Source organism: Microtus oregoni, unplaced genomic scaffold (genome assembly GCF_018167655.1).
Source record: "Microtus oregoni isolate MIOR12 unplaced genomic scaffold, Mior012 000023F_ref0000262, whole genome shotgun sequence".
NCBI lineage: Eukaryota > Metazoa > Chordata > Mammalia > Rodentia > Cricetidae > Microtus > Microtus oregoni.
Window position 1 is genome coordinate 517,957 of NW_024543082.1, and position 19,566 is coordinate 537,522.

A 19,566-nucleotide genomic window follows, 5' to 3' on the forward strand; every position below is an offset into this window, starting at 1 on the left:
TACAGTTTTAGTAAAACCATTGTACCATGCAAAACTAATTATAAGACCTTCCATTCATGGAATTCAACGTGTCCTGGAAGGAGAGTGTGGTGCTGTAGTAATCATTGGTCTCACTGACTGCAAACGGCTAAGAGTCCACACAATACAAAAGGAAGTTTCTAGCTTCATACACAAAACTCGTAAGATCAGTTTTTTAAATGAATAATGCACTATTAATACGCTACCTTCCTTAGACCTCAAAATGTGCTGTCCAAAACAACAACAGTGATTTACTTAAAACAGTCGACACAAAGTGAGCTTCATTATCTAAACTTTAAGGAGAATTTTAATCACTTGAATATTTCCCCGAGGCAAATCTAATTTGTTTTAACTAGAACACATAAACAAGATTCCAGAATACATTGCCCTGGAATCTTCCTATTAATACACGGAACAACTTACTACAAAACAGCTAAGCATATTCTTTAAATTACTTAATCATATTTTTCCCCATTCAGAAAGTTCGAGTTTTTTGTGTGCCTGAACAATTCTGAACTTTTAAAATACAGGCTGCTGTGTTTGCGCTGCCGGTTTAAAACCCCTTTGGTTTTTGGCATTCGGAACGCTCATCACTACAGCCGTCAGTGTGACAGGCAAGGTTCGGTGGCCTCACTACTGAAATGAAAGCTCTCAGAGGATGTAACACCCACTCTCTGGGAGCACAGGCATCAACCCGCCCCTTTTGGCTGGGAGCACTTTCCTTCACAAATGACTGGCTAGGTCCCAGAAGCCACAGCTCACATGACGGGAGTGGCTCCCTAAGGCAGCGATTCTCTGCTGGCTTAGAACCTGCCAGCGCTCAAGAGACCCAGAGCAGAGGCAGGAAGCACAGAAATGAATTCCCACCACATTACTGCGCCCTGCCAGGCCTCCTGAGAGTTCTCAAAAGCTGCGAAAAGAACCCCCTTCCTTCGGAAGCTGTGTGCTCTTAATACTGCCTGCAAAAAAAAGTGTGTCCGTGGGACTGTAGACACACGTTTAGAAATGGGGTTTCCTAGAAGCCCCTGATTGCCAAGCATTTTAACCAAGTCCTCTAAATAGTGGACCTGTCACTATCAAAAGACTGACAGTTTCTCTACCTCCGAACTGCTCAGAGCTCTGCCGCTTCCCTCCTATTGCTAGTGATAAAGGAGTCAGGCAAAGAAAATACAGTAAGATGCAGAGAGAAAATGAGGAGTGGCTGTTGGGCCAGCCTGCGGGGGTGGGGTGGGGGTGGGATGGGGGTGGGGTGGGGGGTGCGTGTCTGCTCTGTGGCTGTCCAGGCCGGCACGTTCTGCTCTGCCAGGCCTCAGAGGGGAAAGGAGGAACGGCAGAGAGCAGCTGTTGCACCACCTCACCACACCTCGCGAATGAAGCATTCACCTTCAATCTCTGGACCCTTATACTGAGTTCAAAATCAAATTATTTCCAAGATGTTTCTCAAATAGGTTTTTACATCTTATTTTTTAACCTGGCATGGTTGGCAGAATTCTAATTTTTAACTTCTAAATTAAAATTTGCCAATTTTTTTAAGTCTTAGAGTGAGGCCTGTTTTTGTATTTTTATTAAAACTAAGAAAAAATGATTTTCCTATTGATACCTGGAAGTCCCTGTATTTACGTATGAACCTGCACACAGACACCAGTGAAAGAGGCGTCTGAGCACTCCTGGATGACACAGAAGAAATCCAGGCAGCTTGGGCAGAACTAGATGAGGTGCAAAAAGGAAAGGTCCTGCCCCTGCAAATTCCCATCTGCTGAGCAAATAGATCGCTGACCTCTGACCTGTGGCTCACCAGCTGGGCGGCCATTGTAGCAAGCACCTTAAGAAAGGTGCGGCTGGCAGGACGGCTACAAATGTCCCCTCGCTTACAATCTTGCAGTTCCCTGCTACCTCACAAATGCCAGCTCATTTTCTTTGATCGATTTTTATTTAAAGTGCTTAACCACAAAGGCCTCAGAAAAGGCCTAGTAATACTACCGTTTAAAGATATCTGTTACAAAATTAGAACTTAATCAAGATCTAACATTCAACTTTGAAACACATGGGCAAGACCCAGAGTTAGCGCTGAGTCCCCCCCATAATAAGTACACTGACATCAGAACATCCGGACTCAGCAGTGATCCGCACGATTAGAGTGAACCGCCCTAGACTAGAAGTCTGCATAGGACCCGGGGCCTTTTCCTTCCCTAGTACGTCAGGCCAAACATAAGTGGTAAATACAGTCCTCTGAGGAAAAAATGGCCTCACACTGATAGAGATGACTGCAGTCAAAATGAAGTAAGTGGCTGACGTTAACACAAATTCAAAATACAGTTCAACAGGAAGGAGAGAGGATTTTACCAGGCCACTTTAAAGATAATATAAATATTCATTTTTATAAAATGAAATATTCTCACTGAAAAGTGAATGTCTGTAAGTACGTTGGTCATGAATTCCTGAAATGTTTAGGAATATGTGTATGCATTTCAAACAGATAAGAATTCATGTACTCAAATTCACCAAGTAGAATGCAATGTCCTTGTGGCGCTGTCTAACTAGCACGTTTCCATCAAACAGGGGAATCTGATCAGCTTTTCTTTCTTCCCTTCACACCATGACTCAGGTGGAAACCACTCGAGATGAAGACTGCAGTGGTCATGAACTGAGGTTTTTCTAGAAAGTCTACCTAGCCATCAGGTTCACAAAACATTGCTCTAAATACATCTACTCACCGCAGCAAGCAGTGTACAACTGCCTGGGGCGAAGCTACAGATAAACTTTTTCAGCCTCGAAACTAATTCTCTACCCACTGTGGACTTTAACTTACTGGTAAAGGTTTACTTTAAATCTTCAACTCATTCTTAGATTAAATATAAAACTCATCAATAAACTTCTCCTTGATATTTTCCACACTAACTTTTTTATATACAAAACACATAAATTTGTTTTATTTTCCCTGAACACAATGTATAGAAATTCCCTGAATAACAAAAAGAACCCCATTTTGTTATATTCGCTGGACAGCTAACAAGAACTCTTTCTGAAGCTGGGCAGTGGTGGCACACGCCTTTAATTCTAGCACTCGGGAGGCAGAGACAGGTGGATCGATCTCTGAGTTTGAGGCCAGCCTGGTCTACAAAGCGAGTTCCAGAACAGCCAGGGCTATACAGAGAAATCCTGTTACAAAAAAAAAGAAAAAGAAAAGAAAAAGAAAGAAAGAAAGATAGAAAGAAAGAAAGAAAGAAAGAAAGAAAGAAAAAAGAAAGAGAGAGTGGGGGGGATAGAGGGAGGGAGAAGGGGGGGAAGAAAGGAAGAGAAAAGGGGATGGAGGAAGAATTCCTTCTGAAATGCTCTCCTGCCGCCTCTGCAGCACACAGTCCATTGTCACGCGTGTTGCTGGAGCGCATGTGGAAGACATCTGTACAGCAGATAAGGATGCCAGCGGCCAGAGCTGACTGAATACAGTAAGTGAAGTGTACTGAAACAGAAACACGTCCGAGTGTGTAAAGGTCCGGGATCAGCCACCCGAGAATTCGGTAGGTCCAGCCGCTAACAACTCACAATTTACAGGTACATTATAAAATCTCTATAACAACACATTAGTTAGCTAAGGAGCTATGAATCTTCCAATTGTAAACTGATAAATTCCTGAATGCATTTTTTATACTGCATTTCTGTATGATTATTGGTAGAATATTGACCTGGCTGTCCATAAAGTCCTTCCGATTCCCGCATTTCTTCATTCATTCTTGCTAAACGTAACCTAAAATTCAAGAAGAAGAGCTCTTAGAGGAAGTAACACAAGGACTCATAAACAAACGGGTTACATAGGCAGGCAGTATGAACGCCAGCAGAATTAGTCCCTTCCCAACATCTGTCGGTAAGACAAACTCCGTTTCTCAAACACTCTGCAGTGCAGAATTCACCGCATCCACCCATGTCATTCTCACGAGCAGACAGTAAAGTGTTTCTTAGGAAAGCAGGTGCCTTACAGCTCTTCCAACAGCCCGTGTCCTCCAGGCCTCAGAGGATGCCTAACTCCCACGAAAATGGATGGAATCGCTGCCTCTGCAGCATGGGAGCGCCAGCCTGTCCTACTTCACTAGCTTACCCTGAGTGTGAGCGTTCCCAACACATGAGCAACGTGATCCTTCCATATAATGGAAATATACTTTGATATATGAGCACTGCAGGAAATGACTGAGGGTTACCAACATTTTCCCAAGGTTACCATACTGGTCATACACTCTGTAAAGGTTACGAATCCTGGCAATGGCAGACAGGTAACATTGGATTAAGAAAGCAAGTATTTCTTCTCTTTCTGAAAGTGCTCTTTGTGGTGCCTGCTTGTCCTTCTGGCCACATCACCTGCGGCCTTCCCGGAGCTCGCATTCTCTTCTGAGTGCTCTGTCAGGAGCAGCAGCAGCAGTGGACACTGACACTGCCCTTCCGCTCTCACTCTGGGGATTCAGACAGGCTCCTAAGCATCCCCTTGCAATGTGGATTCTCTGAAAGGGGAGCCTTCCTAGCTGGCTTCAGTTGTCAACTTGACACTGAGTCATCTGGGAGAGTCCTGAACTTGGGACTGTCTGGATCAGACTGGTCGGGGGCATCATGTTTGTAGGGTTATTTTCTTGACTGCTGACTGACGGCGGCCTTCACAGAAATAGCAACTCCTCCGTGGCCTGTGCCATGGGAGGCTGGGAGCATGAGCTCAAGGCAGCCACGAGGCTTCTCTGAACTGAGGGCGTCATGACTAGGCATGTTTCTGCTCAAGAGGAGAGGGATCACCAAGTCTCAGCTTCCATTAGCCCAGACTGGAATAATCACATGACTGTTTCCGTTAGTTTCAGGAAATGAAGCATGGCTGACGACATCACACTTCTAGGTTCTAAGCATAGCACACTGCTTTGACCTAACATGCAAACCTACTGAACACCACAGGAAACACAACATTCAAAACCATCTATTTGTGTCTGTCCATATGAACATGCATTTAAATGGCTGCTTCCCTCCAGCTCCATGATAAGCCTCTCCCCCTCAGCGAGTAGACTAAAACTACCCATAGCTCCACCTACCCCACCCCAGGCCTCCTGCTGTACTAACAGGGAAGAGCATTTGGGTAGCCATGGCTTATGTTTCTACTGCTGTGGCAGTACAGCAAAAGTGGCCACGAGTCCAGGCATTAGAGTAGAAATTCAGAAGTGAAGTCCTAGATCTAACATTTATTAATTTTTCAAATCATCTGAGGCTTAGCTTCTTTACCAATAAAGTGGGATAATAAAGAATAGAGTCCTCACAGAGTTGTGAAGGACAAATGAACCTGTGCGTTTTAAAGCGCTTGCCAGATCCAGTATCCGTAAAGGAATGGCACAGATAAAACACTGAGTTTAAATCTCCTACAGACTGGCCATGATGGTATATACCTTTAATCCCAGCACTTGGGAGGCAGAGGGAATAAGATCTCTGCAAGTTCAAGGCCAGCCTGGTCTACATAGCAAGTTCCAGGACAGCCAGGACTATTTGTACAAACAACATATAGCACAGGAAATAAGTACACAGGAAACACTTACAAGGTTACTATGTCAGCATTGGCTGCTTCCACAGCTATGCTCAAAGGGTCCTTCCCCTCTTCATCAGTGGCGTGTTGATTGGCACCTCGCTTTAGGAATAAACACACCTGCCTGTTTAAGGGAACAGCATTTTTCAGACAGTGCCAAGATGAAAAATTTCCATATTCACCTTCAAAATAAAAAGTTCTACCTAACTTAAATAACATTTTATTAGAAAATTCTTAATGCATTCTACCATCGTCAATGAATAAACTTCAATAATAGAAGCCAACTGAGATCTTTACAAGTCCCAAATAATCTTCATTATCTTAGATAATCTGGTGCTCTATAACAAAGTGGGACATATAATCACAACTCTGTCCTCAACAAGTATCTTTAAAAACTACACAGAGATACTGACAACAGGAGGCTCCGGATAGAGGAAACTAAGACAATGTAAACACTATAATAATCACGCTACAATAGAAGAAAGTAGGCAGCAATCCTCCCATTATGCTACACAAATATTCTTAACTTGAAGATATCACATTTTTAAAAATATATGAAAGAATGAGTAAATGGGGTCTGTGAAATAAATGAGAAAAACTAACACAATTTAGGCAACTATAAAAGATGAAGCAAATACTACTGTGTTTTACCATAGAGAAGCTTTCATGATTAAGTTACTAAACTGATTATCTGCTGATAAAGACAACAAGTGATAATGAACTAAAATATGCCATTAACTATTATTAAAATCAGCTTCAAGCCGGGCGGTGGTGGCGCACGCCTTTAATCCCAGCACTCGGGAGGCAGAGGTAGGCGGATCTCTGTGAGTTCGAGACCAGCCTGGTCTACAGAGCTAGTTCCAGGAGAGGCTCCAAAGCCACAGAGAAACCCTGTCTCGAAAAAAAATAAATAAATAAATAAATAAATAAAATCAGCTTCAAGCTTATCCAGGAATAAATGGAAACTCTGAGATCTTATTTAAAATGACTCGTACATCTCGCTTCATAGGCACCTTCTAACAGGAAGTCCACTGTCATGGCATTACTGTTCCAAATATATCATTTACGGCCTCAACGTCAGTTATCTTAATAAAGAACTCAGTTAATGCCGGGACTAAGCACCTTAAGGAAAACCTAGAAATTTCCAAAGTTATAAGTTCTCCCAAAATTAGGATGGGTAGAGAATGTATGTATAAATGCATATAAATAGCATAAACTTCAGTAATAGAGGAAGCCAGGGAGAAAACTGGTCAATTTATTGACATGCCAAGATTAAAGTGAGTATTATATTTTATATCTGTACACTAGCTATACTAGTTACTTTATATCTGTACATTATTTATACTGGTTAGTTTATATCTAACACTAGCTACACTGTATGTATACTAGCTATTCTGGTGAGTTTATGTCTGTATACTAGTTATACTTGTTAGTTTATATCTGTACACTAGTTATACTGCTAGATTATATCTGCACACTAACTATACTGATTAGTTTGTATCTGTACAATAGTTATACTGGTTAGTTTATATCTGCACACTAGCTATACTGGTTAGTTTATATCCGCACACTAGTTATACTGGTTAGTTTCTATCTGCACACTAGCTATACTGGTTAGTTTATATCCGCACACTAGTTATACTGGTTAGTTTATATCCGCACACTATCTATACTGGTTAGTTTATATCTGCACACTAGTTATACTGGTTAGTTTATATCTGTACACTATTTATATTGGTTAGTTTTTAGTGTCAAGTTGACACAAACTAGAGTCTTCTGAAAAGAGGGAACTTTGGTTGAAAAGTTGCCCCTGTCAGACTCCTCTGTGGGCTAGTCTGTGGGACCTGCCTTGATTGTTTATTGATGCAGAAGGCCCGGCCCACAGTGGATGACGCTATCCATAGGCAGTTAGGCCTGGACTGCCTAAGAAAGCAAGCTGAGGGCTGAAGATGCAGCTTGTCAATTAAGAGCACACATTGTTCTTGCATAGAACACTTGAGTTCAATTCCAAGCACCCACATCAGACCGTTTATACTCCAGAGCCAAGGGGACGTGATACTTTTGGCCTCCTTGGGCACTGCGCTCATGCATATACCCACACACAGATGTACACACATAATATAAGAAATAAAAAGTTTTAAAATAATTTTTTTTAAAAAAAGCAAGCTGAGCAAGCTAGTAAGCAGTGTTCCTCTGTGGTCTCTGCTTCAGTTCCTGCCTCCACATTCAAGTTCCTTCCCTGGTTTCCCTCACTCATGAGGTGTGACATGAAGTGTAAGCCAAATAAGCCCTTTCCTCACACAAGTTCCTGTTGGTCAGGCTGTTTATCCCAGCGACAGAAAGCAAGGTAGAACACCGATCATGGCTTTTCTAATGAATGAGAATCTTTTATTTTTGCCCTCTTTTACAAATTCTACATAATATTTTTAACCCCCCCCCCCCAAAAAAAATAACATTATCTCAAAGTATTTTTCAGATAAAAACTACCTACATATTTCGGCACAGTCACTTACCCTGTGTGTCCTAAGACAGTGGCGTGGTGCAGTGGTCCCCGCCCCTGGACGTCTCTTTGGTTTACATTAGCACCATTCTGTAAGAGGAACTCACATGTCACCAAAGAGCCCTTCAAGAGAAGAAGATGACAATGTATAAATGCAAATGAGAAAGGGCACATCTGTATGCAAGTAGCAGAGAAATATTATATTTTCTTTTTCCAATAACACAGAATTGTTTACAGACTGAAGTCCATCAACACACACTCCCTTTTCATGATCAGAATTCTCTTCCGGATGTGCCTCCCCAAAATCAGAAACCACCAGGTGACACTCAGAAATGACTAGTGAGAGAATTCTTTACTTCCTAACCTTCTTAGAATAGTAACAATAACACTGCTTTGTTTAGAATTTATGATATTTTACCAGATCAATGAAAACCTCAATGCATTCACACATGATACAGCTTGAATGCATTAATTCACATCCCTAGTACAGCCTGAATGCATTAATTCATAGCCCTAATACAGCCTGAATATATTAATTCATGGCCCTAATACAGCTTGAATGTATTAATTCACATCCCCAATATAGCCTGAACGCATTAATTCATACCCTTAGTACAACCTGAATGCATTAAGTCACATCCCTAACATAGCCTGAATGCATCAGTTCATACCCCTAATACAGCCTGGATGCATTGATTTGTATCCCTAGTACAGCTCGAATGCATCAGTTCATACCCCTAGTACAGCCTAGATACATTGATTCATATCCCTAGTACAGCTTGAATGCGTTAGTTCATACCCCTAGTACAGCCTGGATGAGTGCCGTTGCTTGGTTCTCATCTGAATTAGCCCAGTTCACATCTGCACCATGAGCCAAAGCCTCAGCCATTTTGGGAAGGTTTTTCTCGTATGAAGCCCTATAAAGCTGAAGTCCTGGATTAAGATGTTTAGAGTCAAGAAACACAGAAGACTCTTGTCTTTCTCCTTCTGGAAAGCAAAGCACAAATGCATTAATAAGAATGTGCTCTTAGCACAGGAGACAAATTGTTCAGCAACAACAGAAAGAATCTGCGAGAAGAAAAGAGCTCTACTGGGCAAATAACAGTAACAGCAAAGAGAAGATGAATTTAAGGCTAGTAAGCTGTATATTTAAATAAAAATGGTTAGGATAGATAACTTCAGGACAGATAAGTGGATAGGGTATCTTTACAGTATGTAATTTTACTCCAATTTTGAAAGTGAACTCTTCAACTCACAATGTAAACACTGTGACAGAAGATTACTCATCTATCCCAATGAGCAGATGAGCGATTTTCACCCAGATATTATTTCTTACGGACTACTCATTCCCTAAACATTCAACCTTCTCGTGGAATGACATCAGTTGGTATTCTAGGCTTTGGTGGCCTTGCCAGTATCCGGAGAATAAGTTAGTCACCGTTAAAACTTGCTATCTTCCAAAAAGCAGGGACTCCTAAAGTTTAGTTTTAGTTCCTAAGGTGATGTAATATCATTACAATTTACACTATAACCGACTCAAATGCGTCAAAGAATGCTTACTTCCCCAGAGACTCCTGTAAGACACACTGACATCACAGAAGGAAGCATCAGGGAATGAGTGATGAGAAGAAAACCCGAAGGGGAGGGGGAAGCTGGTATAAAAGCAGCCACAGGAGAAGACAGTGACGAAGCAGACAGGATTAGTGCAGATTAAAAGTCCTAGCATACAGCATACACCATGACGTTTGGATGAATGTCTACCTAGGGGAAAGGTTCCAAAAATTCCAAAAATGAAGAGAAAAGATGGCTTTTTCCTTAAACAAGACTGCTTTACCATTAGTTCCTTCTAAAAGGATTAACCACCCACCTGAGAAATGATCTAATCAGGAATTAACATTTAGAGCAGCAGAGAGATGGCCACTGGGTGAAATGTTTGCCAGATAAGAAAAGACCTGAGTCCAGGTCCCCAGAACCCAGGTAAAAAGCCAGTAGAGGCTGGCACATGCAATACTAACGCTGGGGCCAAAGACAGACAGATCCCTTGAGCTCACTGCCAAATCACTGAGCTCCAGATTCAGTGAGAGACCCTGTCCCAAAAACAAAAGTAGAAAAACAGATGGAAGCCGGGCGGTGGTGGCGCACGCCTTTAATCCCAGCACTTGGGAGGCAGAGGCAGGAGGATCTTTGTGAGTTCGAGGCCAGCCTGGTCTACAAAAGCTAGTTCCAGGACAGGCACCAAAAACTACAGAGAAACCCTGTCTCGAAAATAAAAAATAAAAAAAATAAAAAAAAACAGATGGAATTAGAAAACATATTAAAATAACCCAGACTGGGAAAGGCAAATACCCATGTTCTCTGCTATATGGAAAAAAATCTTAGTTCCTAATAGTTCATATGGAAATACCTTCATTAGCAAGAAAAGGCAGATGCCGTGAAGTCTAAGAGTGGTCCGGGACAAGGGGAAGAACTCTCAGCAGAAAATTGCTCTATAGTTAAATCAAAGTAAATGCTATCTATATTCTATTTAAAATCTAAAGTCATGGTTGATAGTTATTATATTAAAATTTTTATTTTGGGGGTAGGTAGGTGTGCGTGTGGAAGAGGTCATCATGCAACTTCTGGGGGTCGGTTCTCTCCTTCCACCAAGTGGATCTCTGGCTTGACCTCAGGTCGAGAGGACAGCAGCAGGTACCTTTGCCCGTGGCACCAGCTCAACACTCCATTTTTATGCATTTAAGCAATCTGTAATTCCTGCTGTGAAGTTTAGGTCCTGATACACTGTCTCAATTAGTAGTGCTGCAGAAGATGTGGAAGTCTGGCTTTGACATTTCGACACATTTAACTACTTCCATGAAGTTTCATTCTTATGTTGAGCCTAATGCCATTAATATTTCAAAATTTTTACTAATTTAAATCATCTAGTATAAGTTTGTGAAAACACAATAAAAATACAAAAGAAATGAGCAATTGATAAGAATAATGGCATAGTTATTTTTGGAATAAATATGCTGAACAAAAATTTAAAAAAAAAAAAACAACAAAAAGATTACATACTGTAAGATCCCATTTCCCTAAACTAGAAAAATGCCACCTTCTGCAATCATGACAGGAACCAAAATGGTGTCTGGGGACTGAGACTGTAACAGGACAGGAACAGCCAGTTACAGAGACGAAGGACACAAAAACATCAGCGCTCCTGTGGGCACACAACACTTGCACATGCTTCACCTTCTAACACATCAAGTTTACGTCCTCCCGTGCCCAACAGGAAGGTGGGCAGACTCTGAGAAAACACCAGGCACTAACCTGTGGCCCTCACGTGAACACACACACGCAAACACACCCACACGAGGACGGGCGTTTGCCACGTGCATTGACCAACCGACTACACCAATCAACACTGGCTCATGAAAACTCACCAGGCTCATACAGGCTATTGGCTGACACGGTGGAAGGTAAAGATTCTCGTCCGTCATCCGAGCCTTGCTGGATCCCACTGTCGTTACTTTTGACTGTGTCAGGGGGAAAAAAAAGGCTAGTGATGAAAGCTCACACCCCTTGGAAAGCAGACTCCCACAGCCAACAAGACCGTAAAATGAGCTGGCACATGGAAACATGAACTTGGCCACCACCAGCATAATAAACTTACTGCAACTTTAATCCTTTCGTAACTTAGCTTATTGGATCGTAAATCAATCACAACGCTTGAAAATAAACTTATTTTCAGAGTTCTAGCGTATCTCATTACCCCACAAATGCTGGGAGCAGCTAAGAGCTTAGTTTACGGTATGACTGTGGTAACGTGTAATCCTGAGACAATGGGCGACATCTAGAGAAATGGCCACACCGCACAATGACCACCGGCACAGACTTGGAATGCTCCACGACAGTACTTACTACTACGCAGTTTTGAAGAAGTATCAAAGTAGGAGAAGAGTGAGTCTAGCTCATCAGGACAGAACAGAGACTCCCGCCTGGCCTCGTCGCTATTTACAGCAGCCACTGGGGACATGCAAGTTAGCAAAGCACAAAGCAGGCCGTAAGAAGGAGGGGCAGGAAAAACCGTTACTGGGCAAGTGTAGGGGGAACATAGGAGGAAATCAGGTGTTTAATCAGATACTCGGGGCTTCCGGCATAATCGATCGACAATCCCATCTCCCCCTTGCGATTAAGCTGTTGGACTTCATAGAATATAGACTGAACCTAGGAACGTGAACCATGGGACTATCTCAGTTTTGCTGTCTTCAAGACACAGAAGTCCCGTTTTCCTTTAGAATGTATACAAGGAAACAGGCTTCTAGTATTTAGGAAACAAAAGCAAACCCTACAATGGCCATAATTGTGAGATTTAAAAAGTGGCTTCAGCTCAAGAAAATATCCAAGGTAAATACCTGCGGTGTGGACAGACGCCCTGACTTGGCTCAGCCTCTGTTCCTCGCAGCTTTTGGAAATAATCCTTTTCTCCTGCTCAGAAGGCGATGATATCATGGAGTATTTATCCACAAATTTCCTCTCCACATATTTTGCTCTGATATATGCCTCTTTCTCCTGTCTGGTAAACAGAAAAACGCCATGATGTTCTGTTTAGCCCCTTAGCATGGCTAACACTGAACGAATGCCACTAGATACTGAATCTGATCGTAAGTGAAGTCAGTGGGGGCTCAGCAGTGACGGGCATTTGCTGCTCCAGAGGACCTGAGTTGCTTCCCACGCACTCACAACCACCTGTAACTACTCCCGGGAACCTGACACCCTCTTCTAAGATGTTTTTAAGTGAATCTGTAACAGTTAACATGTAACGTGTTTTTCTTCTAAATAAGAAGCAAGTTTCACAGACAGATGAAATACAAATGACCCACTGAAAACTCACAGATCCACAGTATGCCATGATTCTCCTAATTTCTGTGTGATGTATTTGTATACACACTCTCTTGTGGTTTACATTAGAAACACTGCCGGAAAACTAAAAAATATCTAGAAATTAACATTTATTAGAGATACTGTCATATCCTGAATAATCACTACTGATGGTCATAACTTTTCATATAATAACTGTAATAAAACAATACAGCATTCCAGATTTACAGTGGGAAAATGTCATTTCTCTTAGCTTGGTAATATAACCATGAAATATGCCTGTTCTATATTTTTTCTTCTTTAATTTAAAAATGCTTAGGTCTTTGGTTAAAATAGTAGAGTCCAAGGTCACGCTATCATATGGCAAATATTAAAAGTGATTTAAAACACACTGGCTTAGTTCCAATCTCAACATAGGATTATGGAAAAATGCAATTTTAATCCGAAAAAATAAAGATCTTACTGACAAAACCTGGTGTCAACCACAAGGACTACGTGTTCCAAAGGCCCTGATTCTAGCAGCTTCCTTCAGGGGATTTCTGCCTGCAGAACTGGAAGTCCAATTGTACAACCAAACTGCCTTTCACCTTTGATTCCAAAGCCCCACAACACCACTCGGCTGTGAGATCAACACTTGCTGAACTAAGTCAGATCATGCCAAATGCTTCAGAGCAGAGAGTAGAAACTCGAGCTATGAGACATTAACCAACAGATTATTTGTGTATGTGTGGTATGCGTACATGTTTATGTATGCACATGTGTGTGTGCTCATGTGCATACACAGACACGTGAGCCCAGAGGTCAACGTCAGGTGTCTCCTTCAATCACTCTCTACCTTATTCTTTGAGACACAGTCTTCTGCCTAACTTGGAATTTACTAGACCATTGAGACGGGCTAGCCAGCAAGCCCAAGGGATCCCCTGTCTCTGACTTCCCAGCACTGGGATTACGAGCAAATACTACCACGCCTTGCTTGTAACACAGGTGCGAAGGAACCAGACATACTTGAGATTGAGCCACGTCTCCTCCAAATGCCCACCACTAACAGAACTTGGGACGTCTTTAACTGCAAAAAGCTTTTACATTTCTATGTAGAGATTTTTTTTTTAAATTTTTCTTAACAATTCCATGTCATCTAAAGATGATTACATTTGACTACAAATGATTGGCAGCCCAGGAAGGTGTAGCGGTCTAATGAACACACCTACAGTAAGATGCAAGGGTCTGACGGATCACATTTAAACACAAGAGATGATGGCTTCTAAACACCGCACCACCATGTCCTGTGTCAGCCGTGCTAGAATAAAGTGGCAGCGTATTTGTGGCTAGGGAGGAGAGCAGCACATTAAGACGACCATACCTCTGTCCCGGCTGTGGTTTCTTTATTCCCATCTTTTCCAGCTTGGCTTCATAAACACGATTTATAACATCATTCCCCAATTCACACATAAGCTATTTGGCAGGAAAACAAACAAGCAAGGAATAAATTAAAAGTCCTAAAATTAAGCTAAACTTCAAAAGTCCTTAAGATGGGTACAATTAACTAATTCCTCTTTATATATTGTAATTGTTCATTCCACAAAGAAAATTTAAAGTTAAAATGGGCCAAAGAATGATATAATTACCCATTTGCTATTCTTTATCAGAACATTATTACTCCTATAACAGGTACCCAACAGAAACCATCTATCCACCCACCCACCCACCCACCCACCCATCCACCCATACCCATCCACCCATCCACCCATCCATCCATCCATCCATCCAGATGTATTACATATATAGCAGTATTTAAAATCAGGACTTGACAGATAGCTCAGTGATTAAAGGGCTTGCACTGCTCTTGCAGAGGACCCAAGCTCAGGTCTCAGCACTCACATCAACTGTAAGGGATCTGACCCTTCACCCCCTGCAGGCACCTGTACTTAGTGCATATATCCATATTCAGGCTCAGACACATAACAATAACAATAAACTTCTAAACAAAAGTCATATCTATCACGTCTATCTATATATCAAACTCCTGACTGTGCCTAGGCCCATGGTTGGGCAAGAAGTTTAACAATTAAATATCAATGCAGTTAGGACAGCAAGTACGGCCAATTCAAAAACAGAAAATTAAAATTAGACATCTTTTTTAAAATGTCCCTTATGGAGCTAGAGAGATGGCTCAGAGGTTAAGAGCACTGGCTGCTCTTCCAGAGGTCTCGAGTTCAATTCCCAACAACCACATGTGGCTCACAACCATCTATGGTGGGGTCTGAGGCCCTCTTCTGGCACAAAAGCATACATGAAGATAGAGCACTCATACATAAAATAAATAAATCTTCTTAAACAATGCCCTCACTCCCACTTTATAGAAATACTAAAAACCCACCAAGCACAGAGCTTGCTGAAATAATTGACGGACTCACCCTGTACCTGAGTTCTATCACCAGACACCTCCTAACTCCTTGTTGAATGCTCTAACTTCTTACACTTGCTTTCTCCTGGTCCATCTACTTCTCTGCTTCAGTCTTAACTTCCCCAATGTGCTAGTTCGTCTCAGCTAGAGGAAATTTACAATTGCCTGTGAAACATTTCCATGCAAATATATATCTCACCTTTAAAAGCTCAGGCTCCCAAGTGTCTAACGTTAAAGACCGTACTTTCGAAAAATGAACCCCAAGACTCCTACATGGAGAAAGAAAGATTGCATTACTTTTAATAAAAAGTTATCAAGTCACTATTTGCATATTTACACACACACATTTGGCTCCCACATATAAATATGGATGGACCCTCTGGTTAATAACAAAATGATGAATCAAAGTTTTCTAAACACTTTACAAAACTAAAATTATCCACTTTATAAAATGCATAAATATACACTGTTAATCTGGAAAGACCCACTAACAAGAACACACAGTAATTTACAACACGCATCTAACCCAAAGGAAGGCTCCCACTCTGAGTGAGCACACCCACCGATGAATCCCAGAGCACTCGATGCACAAGGTAATGCCCAAGTTGATGCTGGCCCACCGTGGGTCTGCCAGCCCACAGTCACAACAGCTGGTGTTGCCAGGGATGCACTGCACACGCTGCAGGGCGCTCTCTCCTTTCAATAATTTCTCTTTTGACTCATTTCCAGAATCTAGGCTTCCCGTTGATGGAGATGATTTCTTATCCAGCTTCTAAAAGAATTAAGAATTATTTGGTAGTTTTAATACTTTTTGTAAAGGACTGTAGGAACACACTACATGTTATATACTACAAGCAAAAGCTTCTAGGCCATAAATTAAACATCTATTTGGATAGGCATTATTCTCCGCAATGGAGATTAAAGAACGGAAAACCTGAGGTTCTTATGACTAGGCTCCATCAATGAAGGGGAAATATACACATTAACAATTACGTGATGACTGTCACTGAACATATGAACAAGAAACAAGGACAGAAAGGGAGAGACATAGTGGGAGGCATAATGTTATTAAGTCTCGATAATAAGGTAAAATCCAGCACTTGGGAGGCTGAGGCAGGAGGAGCACAAGCTCAGACAGCCTGAGCTACACTGGAAGACCCTTCTGAAAGAAGAAAGCAAGCAAAAAGAATAAAGTATTTCAAGCCACGTTCCCCAAAGGTGTTAACTATAAGTAAGATATTTCAACTACTACAGTTAATCACTGGAAAAACTATGCTATGACACAGTGACATGCTAGAAAATATATCACCTTCAGAATGAGCCAAAAACAAAATATGATATACAAAAAGATAATTGTTTAAGTGCAAGGTCACACCAATAATAGAGTATTTAATAAGCATTAGCTAAGAGGCAGCAAAAATCAACCAAATCCAAAGATGCGGCTCTTGATCATAAGCAATTCAAGATATAAAGTCTTCATGCTGAAAAACTGTCTGCCCTAGACGAGCCAGTGTGTTAGCCCAGAAGCACTGGAAATAGAATTTGGTTCTTGTTTGTCTTTCTGAAAACACACAGAATTAGGAAGGGCTGAGCAAACAGGGCAAGCGCAGGGACGTGGAACTCCTACTGTCTTCAGAGAATAAGGTCAATATCCACTTAAAGAGCACAGCCTTATGCAGGCTCCGGGTCCTACACAGGATCAGAAGGATGCGTGCACATTACAGACGTGAGTCAATCTGAGACACACAAACAAATAATGAAAGGAATGGATTGTGGCACATTAAATAGAATAAAAGCAAACAGGAACACAGTTAAAAACTAGTCATAGATTAAAACTCAACTGAGCAAGAAACAGAATATTTACACAATTTCAAAGTACTCCCCCCACAAAACATTTACTACCCAAAGGTTATAAGAGTGCCTTACACTGGAAAAATGGAGCAAGTAAAACCATGTGCCACCTGAAAGGATGGCCTGAGAACACAGTGTTTACACACAACGGTCTTGCCAAATATGTAAAACTTAGCTGAATAGCTAGCCTTAAATTCAAAACTTTCAAGGTCAAAGGTCAGGTTAACCCGAACTCCTAACTACTCCTGACTGAGAACAACATGGCCACTAACTTTATCGTTTTGCTTTCTAAACACAAAAGCATTTGGGGATCAAATGAGTGTCACATATCAAGGCTCGTATCTCCATGCTTATGTCTGTACCATGATTATGCAGGACATCTTGTCCTAGGCTAGGGGAATGGGTTAATAAAGTAGGAGCTGGAGATGAGGCAGCCTGCTAGCAACTCACTCTCAAGCGGTTCAAGGGGAAGAACTTAACTTGTACTGAAATTCTAAGGGCATTTGAGATTTCGAAATTTTTCAAAATAGATCTGGCTTATCAGATGTCTGAAATGTAAAGTTAACAAACAGAATTATCAGTGGAAAAGGTATCAGAAATCACATGGGTTCATTCCCAATTTTCCTTGATATGCTAATGTTTTTGCTCCCAACTAGAGATGCTGAGAGCTAATGAAGGCGTCATTGGTCAGGAAGGAGTTGTAGCCCAGGGTTCTCTCCCTAACCCCAGGCCAGTAAGGGACTTCTCTGCACATAAGTACAAATGAATGGAAAGCATTTCTCTAGAGGAGTAAATCCGAGTCTCAGATGGGGTTCAGGGGAGAGATCAAAGGTGGGAGACAAAGTGAACGTGCACACAGTACTGAGATGGATGCCCATCACCCATATCTGCCCTGCCAGCTCCCACTGCATGTGGGAGACACCAGTGAACTTTCTCTAGGAAAAAGATGCTCGTGTGGCAGTTGCTCAGCACATAGTCCAAACTTAGGAGAGTCTTTTCTACTCAACAAAATCTTAACTAGGTGTTCAATGTGTAGGCTTAACTTTTAATCATTGATACATTACAGGAGAGCCAAGGAAAACCTACAGAACAGTTCATCTAGCTGTCTACAGGATTGCCTAAGAAAAAAATTGTTTTAATTTATGACCGAGGATACTTTCCGAAGAGTATTGGTTAGGGAGGCTCAGAGGCACCCCAAATATCACAGGCTGCGGCCACTGCTCTTTTTGCCCACAGTAACTAGATAGGAAGAGCCTATAGCTGAAGTCACCACTCACTTCGGAGGCGGGACACAGAGAGATCAACCTCAAACTGATCAGGAAACTCTCTCCTTGCTGCCTGCCTGCCTTACGCAGTGCCAGAAGCTGCTGGGGAGAGAAGAGACATCAACAGCTTTAACCGGCACTGGAACATGCAAGCTAATGACACCGACTTGCTAGAAAGATGCACCCACGGGTACAGTAATGGCACAATGATTACAGGTCAACCAACTGCTTTCTGTGTGAATCTGAGACCTGCTTTGCAAAAGGGATATCATGCCTCATACTGTATACCTCATCGAAAGCCTATGACTGCAGAGATCATAGGCCACGGGGGGGGGGGGGGGGGGGATCTATCCTTATTGTTCTACCAAACAGTCGGACTGTCAAACTGTACTCTAAATGCTATGTCGCTACCAAGGTCTTGGTGCTACTCTCAATTTGGTCAGGTAAGTTTCTTTTGGCAGGGAGTAGTGGCTAGTGCAGAGACTCATAACTGATCAAAGCGCCAAATTATAAATAACTCGGAGTGTTCAGCTGTGGGTGCCCCATCTCTCAGCTGCTCACCATCCAAGGCTCAGGGAAGAAGCAACGGCAGAGACCATAGAATAGCTGGCAGACAGGGAGGAGAGCTGCGACATGCTCATATTTGGACAGGGCATGGTTGCTGACTGCATCAACTCTTGGCAACTCTGGTTACCTGCAGAAGATCTATACAAGGTCAAGCCAGTCAGAATTCTCGCATGGGTGATGGCTGAGACCACGAGGTCCCGCCCCTACCAGAGGAGCTACAAACAGGTGATGGCTGCTGAGGGAAGGAGAATCACTGAAAACATTTAGCAGTAGGTCTCACAATACCGACGACACCTCTACTAACCTCTGATTCATCGCCCTTCTCTCTGTACGCAGTGGCAATGCTGGTCTGAACAGCCTTAATCCAGGCCTGGCGAAGCTTTTCAGAATCTGCCTGGAGCATACAACTTCTACAAGGAAAGAACATCATTTTCTCAGACAGTAAGTCAGGAGGGAAAAAAAATCCATACACTTTATTCTTCCTCACTATGCTATTAAGTACATTTTAAAAATGTGCATTAGTATTTTGCCTGACTCTAAGTCTGTGAACCGTGTGTGTGTG

The 19,566-nt window shown here is 42.0% G+C and overlaps 1 protein-coding gene across 7 annotated transcripts in view; it reads right to left on the minus strand.

The window, feature by feature from the left end:
• Window positions 1-19,566, minus strand: part of Acap2 (ArfGAP with coiled-coil, ankyrin repeat and PH domains 2) — a 116,166-nt gene that overhangs the window by 3,370 nt on the left and 93,230 nt on the right. For 4 of the 7 annotated variants that reach the window (XM_041672762.1, XM_041672760.1, XM_041672761.1 and 1 more), the window contains 11 exons: window positions 19,309-19,414; window positions 15,885-16,093; window positions 15,521-15,590; window positions 14,278-14,369; window positions 12,452-12,612; window positions 11,958-12,062; window positions 11,480-11,572; window positions 8,860-9,047; window positions 8,074-8,183; window positions 5,574-5,684; window positions 3,702-3,763 (listed from right to left, as the gene is read on the minus strand). In XM_041672762.1, the coding sequence (XP_041528696.1) occupies window positions 3,702-3,763; window positions 5,574-5,684; window positions 8,074-8,183; window positions 8,860-9,047; window positions 11,480-11,572; window positions 11,958-12,062; window positions 12,452-12,612; window positions 14,278-14,369; window positions 15,521-15,590; window positions 15,885-16,093; window positions 19,309-19,414 (1,307 nt within the window). The remainder of the gene's footprint in view (window positions 1-3,701; window positions 3,764-5,573; window positions 5,685-8,073; window positions 8,184-8,859; window positions 9,048-11,479; window positions 11,573-11,957; window positions 12,063-12,451; window positions 12,613-14,277; window positions 14,370-15,520; window positions 15,591-15,884; window positions 16,094-19,308; window positions 19,415-19,566) is intronic. The other 3 variants (XM_041672765.1, XM_041672764.1, XM_041672763.1) reach the window with 1 other exon arrangement.